At 40.0% G+C, this 8,670-nt stretch overlaps 1 protein-coding gene across 1 annotated transcript; it reads left to right on the top strand.

Moving 5' to 3' along the window:
• Positions 1-257: 257 nt before the first annotated feature.
• On the top strand, positions 258-7,110 carry LOC140852648 (uncharacterized). Its single transcript, XM_073246220.1, has 2 exons — positions 258-618; positions 6,881-7,110. The coding sequence occupies exons 1-2, from the start codon at positions 258-260 to the stop codon at positions 7,108-7,110; spliced, it is 591 nt and encodes a 196-aa protein (XP_073102321.1).
• The last annotated feature ends 1,560 nt before the right edge of the window (positions 7,111-8,670 follow it).

The following is an 8,670-nucleotide window of genomic DNA, read 5'->3' as shown; positions in this document are numbered from 1 at the left end:
TGACGAAATCCACCAGTCAGTTGTACGCCAAACAAAAACCAATGGAAAAAATTCAATAACTTGAGTCAAATAACATACTATATTCTTCCTCGATCCTTTCTTTCGTTTCAAACGGGGAACCTCATCCTCGACGCGCAAATAAAGTAAATTTAAGAGTTGGGATCTTGCATGTCTTAAGAGTCGTGCATCCAGCTCTATAAATACCCACGCCTTCTTCCCTGTGGCATACAACTCATTCCTCCTCTCCCTTCGCAACTATGGCTCGTACTAAGCTAGTTGCTCTTTCCTTCCTAGTGTTGCTAAGTATTAGCTTCTCTGAGGCAAACCGATTCTTGGCATCGGCTGGGGGCGGAGGCGGCGGGGGCGAAGGTGGTGGTGGGGGTGGTGGCTCTGGGAATGGCTTCGGATCTGGCTATGGTTCCGGATCTGGTTATGGTGAAGGACGTGGATCAGGGTCCAGTGGTGGAGGGTATGGAAGTGGCGGCGGCGGCGGCGGTGGTGGTGGACAAGGTGGAGGCAGCGGTTCTGGCTATGGGTCGGGGAGTGGATCGGGCTCTGGATATGGGTCTGGATCAGGAGCCTACGGTGGAGGGTATGGAACTGGAGGAGGTGGTGGAGGTGGCGTTGGATCCGGTGGTGGGAGTGGCTCGGGATATGGGTCGGGCAGTGGTTCCGGGTATGGTCAGGGCGGTGGTGCCCATGGTAGCGGATATGGAAGTGGCGGCGGCGGGGGTGGCGGTGGCGGTGAAGGCTCCGGCTCGGGGTCAGGCTACGGGTCTGGTTACGGTTCAGGCTACGGATCTGGGTATGGAAGTGGGGGTGGGGGCACCCTTAACTCCAAGACCTACAACTACTCGAAGCCCTGCATGTTGTACTCCTTGCACCAGAGGCTCTTTTTTTTCTGTGTTCTCTACCGTTAATTGTATGCTGGTATAATAACAAAATAAATGGGCTTCTCGACTCAAACAAAGGTTGTTGAAGGAAAGGAAATTTGCGAATGTCGTCGTATACCAATTATTTTGGCTTTTGTTGGAGAACTTGACCTTCTTTTCCGAGATCTTTCACGTCTCGCTAACACGATATACAAAAGATAGTAGGCCAACTCGAGAAGCTATGGTTATATTAAGATTTGGTGTAGGTCAAGTCTTTCTTATAAAGTAGAGATGTGCATCATCGAGTAGGAAGTATTTCAAACGTTGAAGAATTATTCTTCGGGACGAATTAATTTTTGAAGCAGAGAAAACGGACAAGTTTCGATGCTCAACTTACTCCTGCCAAACGGGTAATGGCCAACGGTTCTCAGACCGTTTGAGGTCTGATATAGCCTTGGCCCTTGGATTCGCATAGAGCTGCATGTACAACACAGTTTCGACGCACATCATATGCATCGTAGCTGCAGCGTGCGCAGAGCCCTAATGTGATGCAATGTGCCGTCTTATGTGCCAATTCAAGCCCATAAAATCATGGGCATCCCGCAAGACATGGACAGCCATGATTAGATAAGTAGGCATCTCTAGTTGAAACCGGTGCGGAGAGGATTCTTGTATGGCACATCCGTTCAAGGGTAGGTGTGCATCTCAAGCTTGACGAGGCCTTGGTGCAGATAGCTTAGGTTGAGGAGTGTGCATCTCAAGCTCAGAAGTACGTAGACCAGCTATAGAGCATCATGTCCGCTATGGTGACATAGCTCTCCGTTACTCTTGGAGCTGATTTTTTGAGCATTCAGAACATGTCGGCTATTTATTCAGCTCCAGCCCCTCCAACTCTACTAGAGCCCCTCTTGGTCCTGCTACAATCCATTTCGGTCCTGCTTCAGTCCCTCCCGGTGATGACGAGATGCTTGGAGAGAAGGATTTGATTTGGCTAATTTTTGATGTATTTTATTTTTATTTGAAAAATATTGTAATATAATTTGAGTAATACAATTTGAGTATTTGAAAAATATTGTGCTTGTTATTGAGTTTTATATAAAATTTTTTGATCTTACAAATTTAGTTTGAGTAATTATATATTGAACTGCAACTATCAGATAAAAAATGATAAAAAATGATAAATTTATGCTATTTTTACTGGTCAACAGGAAATGACAGTGGTTGCACAACCGCTACTATAGTCATGCCTATTGTTGTCATAGTTTTGTGGGAATCGCTGCCATAATCTATGGCAGTAGTTGATAAATCACTACCATATATCTATAGCAATGGTTGTAAAATCGCTGTCGTAGATTGACATATGGCAGCAATTTTCTAACCGCTGCTACAGAAACTATAGCAGTGGTTAGAGAACCGTTGCTATAGATAGATATATTAGTGATTAGAAAACCGCTGCTATAAAAAGCTATAGCAGTGGTTTTTCAATCATTGCTATAGCCAATCTATAGCAGTGGTTGAGTAACCACTGCTATAACCTATATATGGTAGCGGTTGCGACAACCGCTATCATAGACATACGGTGACGGCCATAGTGGCAGCAGTTGCAGAACCACTATCGTAGTTTATGGCAATGATTTTTTGAGCTATGGTAGCGGTTCAGAACCACTGTCGTAGCCCTTTTCTGTAGTAATGTCGAATTGTTTTCCTTGAGCCATCTATTGGGTAAAAGGATCTCAATAAGATGCTCCAAAGCACCCCAAGATAGAATATATATTTGCTGATAAGGATAAACGATTAAAGATCGAGCAGTCAAAAACACACCCAATCGAGACAAAAAAAAAAGAGCTAGGCTATTTTGTCCATCTTGTTCAAGAAAGAGAGTGATCAGCAACTGAAAGGAGAAATTCAGATCAAAAATAGAGTCAAGAACATCTAGTCCAAAGTGAAAATGGAACAGTGCTCAGAGAATTTCTTTTCTCAGCCTTATCATATCCAAATACAGTATTTAACTTCAGCAATCCCAAAGTTAGCAATGACCATAAAAGCAACATATCACTAGGCCATCCAAATCAACACCTTCAAGAAACCTCATTTATAAAGCCAAAAGCAAAATAGAAAATTTAGAATCAACTGATCAAGATTTGAAGAAAAATGTAACTTTCTTAATGTTAAATGTAGAAAAGGAGACTCAAAAGAGTAGCATATGAAGCAGTCAAAATGCATATAAATAGTGATTGCAAGTGTCATTTATAAGGCTGCAAAGACCTCCATCACCATCTTTAAAAAATAACATAGAGAATTTTGAGAGTGAAAAGAGAAAAAAAATTATCTACTATTTAAGCCTCAAGAAGAAGCTGCAAGTAATAAACAAGCTAGCTATGTATAAATAGTAATATTTGATTTTCTCCAATAGTTTACAAAAGCCTAAAGTTCTTTATACCCACAAAGTAAGGATCAATTATTTAGAAGATAAAAATTACTTTAAAGATAGTAGAACAAGGATTAGAGGTAGCTCTCAATGGCCCTTTCAAGTTTAACCCCTTGTTCATGTATAAATGTGTATAAAGAGAGATAATGTGCCCAGAAACAACTATAAATATTGTTTTAAAAAAATGCTTAATTATATACAAAAACCTGTTTCTTTGGAGAAAAATGTTGCGTATGGAGTAAATGGAAAAAGGTAGGCACGAAAAATGCAATAAAGAACGATCTAGGATCTAAGAAGTCTTTTGGCGCCAGCTATAAAGTGAGCGTTGCTACCATCGTGCCCTAATGCAATGTTATAATTGGCTCCCATGCAATTAATTGAACTTGTATTGCAACCATCCATGGGAACTCAAGTATTTGAAAAAAAATATTATTAGGCTGGGCTCCACTCGTTGGATGCCTCGCAATGAATAAAATGGTTGATTCACCACCAAAATCATCTGTAAGCTCCTCCAATAAAAGCCTGTTTGGATGAGCGGGTTGAAAAGCCCATTTAATTATGGATTAGGCCAGGAAAACTAGAGTAATAGGATTACAGACCGGGCTAAATTTATATTCAAAACTATCCAGAAGTGACCTTGGAGTAAACTAGTCTGAATATTATAGGTGTTGATAAAATGCACTTAATTTAAATTAGAAATTCAATTTTGAATTAGGAATTTAATTTTTGAATTAGAAATTTAAATTGGGTAGTTGTGGATAGATAGAGATGAAGATGTTATCTTGATTGGTTATTATTTTATTTTATCTATTTATATTTTAAATTAAATTTTAAGATTATATATAGATGTATCGGCCAGGATAACTAGAGTAATAGGATTATAGATCGGGCCAAATCTATACTCAAAACTATCCAAAAGTGACTTTGGAGTAAACGGGTCCGAATCCTACAAGTGTTGATAAGATACACTTAATTTAAATTAGATATTTAATTTTGAATTAGAAATTTAATTTTTGAATTAGAAATTCATGTTGGGTAGTTATGGATATATAGATAGAGATGAAGATATTATCTTGATTAGTTATTATCTTATTTTATCTATTTATATTTTAAATTAAATTATAAAGCTATGTATATGGTGCATCGTAGGAAATATAATTAATCCATTGAGAAAAATAAAAGTTCATTATTTCATTCCTTACAAGCCTCAATTTTTTTCTTCCTTCACCTTACTTAAATTCCTTCTTTTATCAATTTGGTATTAGAGCCAGATCGAGATGGCGAACAATCCAGTGATGTTCAAAGAATTTAAGCAAGCCATGATTCGGAAGTTTGAGATGACGGACAATGGCTTTATATCATACTTACTAATATGTCAGAGGCCTATACGAAGGCAATATTGAAAAGATTCAAGGTGGAGGATTGTAAGCTTGTTTGCACACCAATTAAATATGGGACCAAATTATCAAAACACGATGATGGAATGATAGTCAAACCAACATATTTCAAAAGTCTTATTGAGAGCTTGAGGTACTTGATATGCATAAGGCCAGCTATCTTATATGGTGTCGGACTAATTAGTCATTTCATGGAGGAGCCAAAATCGGCATATTTAAAAGCTGAAAGCAAATTATACGCTACATTAAACATACTTTCAATCATAGATTTTTCTATTCGGTTTCTAACAATTTCCGTTTAGTTGGTTACTCAAACAGTGATTGAGGTAGAGATCTAGAAGATCGGAAAAGCACGATCAGATCTACATTTTATTTGGGTGACACCGTATTTATATGAGTTTCGAAGAACCAACCGATAGTGGTGCTTTCAATATGTGAAACTGAATATATTGCTGTCTTTTCATGTGTATGCGATGCCATATGGCTACGAAATCTTTTGAAGGCAATACAACAACCACAAGATGATGCTACCAAAATCTATATTGACAACAAATCCGTGATTGCACTAGCCAAGAATCCAGTCTATCATGAATGAAGCAAGTACATTGATGTATGTTTTCATTTTATTTGAGATCAAGTCAAAAGAAGAAGGTAGAATTGGAGTACATTAAGTTCAGAGATCAAATTGCAGATATTTTCACAAAACCCTCAACTTTGGAATATTTTGCAAATTGAAGAATTCACTTGGAGTCATTTATGGAAGAAAATTAAGTTTAAGGAGGGATCAATGTTGATAAGATAAACTTAATTTGAATAAAAATTTAATTTGTGAATTAGAAATTTAAATTGGGTAGTTATGGATAGAAAGAGATGGAAATGTTATCTTGAATGGTTGTTATCCTATTTTATCTATTTATATTTTAAATTAAATTTTAAAATATAAATAGATTAAACAACTAGAAATGTCTCGTTGTTTCATCCCTTTCAAGCTTCGTTCTTTTTTTTTTCTTTCCTCTTATTTTAGGATTTCTTCGTTTATCAAAAGAAAAATAAAGACCTGCTGAGATTTTTTTGTAGCCAATTTTCGGCCCATCGATCCAAACTGCCCTAAAAAAGAAGAAGAAACCATAAGCAAAAACAGACTTCTTGGTTTATTAGAATCAACGCGGAAACTAAACCATGAAGCTGCTCTCTGTCTAAAATACTTCTGAGGGTTGCTGTTTTGGACTGGTGCTTGGGTAGCTCAAGGTTTGCAGCAATTCATTCCTACGCTGTGTCCTAGCATATATCTGCAAGCAGGTTTGTGGCAGTCTATAAACCCCACTGCTCATTAATTCTTACCAAAACAAAAACCCACTGCTCATTTTTTCCACTACAATGGGCCACTCCAAACCACCAATCTTTGGGAAGGTTAAAAGGAACCATCCCATCAAACAACCGCAGCGACATGTAAGATGCACCTGGCTGGACCTATAATACAAAGGTGGTAACTCAATTCGTCAACGATGGAGGCACGCAGGATCCAGAAACAGGGCCTGCAGACTGGAAATCATGGCCAGCAGCACCTTGGTCAAGCAACTACTCTGACGAAATCCACCAGTCAGTTGTACGCCAAACAAAAACCAATGGAAAAAATTCGATAACTTGAGTCAAATAACATACTATATTCTTCCTCGATCCTTTCTTTCGTTTCAAACGGGGAACCTCATCCTCGATGCGCAAATAAAGTAAATTTAAGAGTTGGGATGCTTGCATGTCTTAGAGTCGTGCATCCAGCTCTATAAATACCCACGCCTTCTTCCCCTGTGGCATACAACTCATTCCTCCTCTCCCTTCGCAACTATGGCACGTACTAAGCTAGTTGCTCTTTCCTTCCTAGTGTTGCTAAGTATTAGCCTCTCCGAGGCAAACCGATTCTTGACATCGGCTGGGGGCGGAGGCGGCGGTGGCGAAGGTGGTGGTGGGGGTGGTGGCTCTGGGAATGGCTCCGGATCTGGCTATGGTTCCGGATCTGGTTATGGTGAAGGAGGTGGTTCAGGGTCCAGTGGTGGAGGGTATGGAAGTGGCGGCGGCGGGTGGTGGACAAGGTGGAGGCAGCGGCTCTGGCTATGGGTCGGGGAGTGGATCGGGCTCTGGATATGGGTCTGGATTAGGAGCTTACGGTGGAGGGTATGGAACTGGAGGAGGTGGTGGAGGTGGCGGTGGATCCGGTGGTGGGAGTGGCTCGGGATATGGGTCGGGCAGTGGTTCCGGGTATGGTCAGGGCGGTGGTGCCCATGGTAGCGGATATGGAAGTGGTGGCGGCGGGGGTGGCGGTGGCGGTGAAGGCTCGGGCTCGGGGTCAGGCTACGGGTCTGGTTACGGTTCAGGCTATGGATCTGGGTATGGAAGTGGGGGTGGGGGGCACCCTTAAGTCCAAGACCTACAACTACCCGAAGCCCTGCATGTTATACTCCTTGCACCAGGAGGCTTTTTTTTTTTGTGTGTTCTCTACCGTTAATTGTACGCATAGTATAATAACAAAATAAATGTTATGTTGAAGGAAAGGAAATTTGCGAATGTCGTCGTATACCAATTATTTTGGCTTTTGTTGGAAAACTGACCTTGTTTTCCGAGATCTTTCACGTCTTGCTAACTCGGTGTGCAGAAGATATAGTCGGCCAACTCGAGAAGCTATGCTTATATTAAGATTTGGTGTAGGTCAAGTCTTTCTTATAAAGAAGGGATGTCCATCATCGGTAGGAAGTATTTCGAACGTTGAAGAGTTATTCTACGGGACGAATTAATTTTTGAAGCAGAGAAAACGGACAAGTTTCGATGCCTTGCCAAACGGGTAATGGCCAACGGTTCTCAGACCGTTTGAGGTCTGATACAGCCTTGGCCCTTGGATTCGCATAGAGCTGCATGTACAGCACAGTTTCGATGCACATCACATGCATCATAGCTGCATTGTGTGTGCAGAGCCCTAATGTGATGCAATGTGCAGTCTTATGTGCCAATTCAAGCCCATAAAATCATGGCCGTCCCGCAAGACATGGACAGCCATGATTAGATAAGCAGGCATCTCTAGTTGAAACCGGTGTGGAGAGGATTCTCGTATGGCCATCCGTTCAAGGGTCGGTGTGTCCTTTAAAGTCCCAAACACCACCCGTTTTGTCCTCATTAGAAGACTTGCGCAGTATTTGGTAAACTTCTATTTTGACTGAGATACTTTGTATTTAGTCGGCGTCCGTTATTCAGATGGTATTATTCAATGTGACAAAGAAGTGAGAGTGTTTAAGCAATATTTATTACGTTTAAAATAGAAGATAGAAATTCCTGAATGTAGTTGAAGAAAAAAATAAATTTTAAGTCTAAGTAGAACTTAATTTCAAAATCACTAATTTTCGTTCATTCAATTATTTTCTTTTTTTTGTATAAAAATTCATATTATGATTATATTATTATTTTTTTTAGAACATGATGTTTATACATGCACACAAACATATGTACAAGTAACATTTATATGTCGTAAATCTATACTAAAAGCATATCTCGACATTTGGTTGTACTTTGAGAGAGGCAAAGTACTAATGAGTGTGTCCAAGGCTCTCTACCTTGCCTTCCCGGGAAGGTGTTGTGGTAAATATTAACATGTCAGCACGCCGGTTCCAAGAAGAAATATGCTTACGGAATATGATGAAGCACATTCTAGATCTCTGGCTATCCAAAAAAAAAAAGGGTCCAAGACTGCCAATTTGGTTCACAAGTGCATGCAGACAAGTTTTAAAGGTATGTACACCAAAATTCTTGCTTGCAAAGGAGTCGAAGTGCGGCCTTACGTAAGATTATTGTGCGCATCATGCACCAAGAAAAATTACATGCTGCAAGCCATGCACCAAGAAGCATTTCATGCCATGATCCATCCACATTGAAATGGATCTAGTAGCCTTGATATTTTTATTTATATTTTTGGATCCAGAGATCGGATAAC

This window comes from Elaeis guineensis, chromosome 11, assembly GCF_000442705.2.
Source record: "Elaeis guineensis isolate ETL-2024a chromosome 11, EG11, whole genome shotgun sequence".
In the NCBI taxonomy this organism is placed as follows: Eukaryota; Viridiplantae; Streptophyta; class Magnoliopsida; order Arecales; family Arecaceae; genus Elaeis; species Elaeis guineensis.
This window is presented reverse-complemented; position numbering and strand designations above follow the sequence as displayed.

Excerpts from the sequence above, each read along its gene's own strand:
- LOC140852648 (XM_073246220.1), top strand. The coding sequence starts at position 258 with ATGGCTCGTACTAAGCTAGTTGCTCTTTCCTTCCTAGTGTTGCTAAGT. Across the intron at positions 619-6,880 it reads AACTGGAGGAGGTGGTGGAG|GAGGTGGTGGAGGTGGCGGT; the intron begins GTGGCGTTGGAT and ends ATGGAACTGGAG.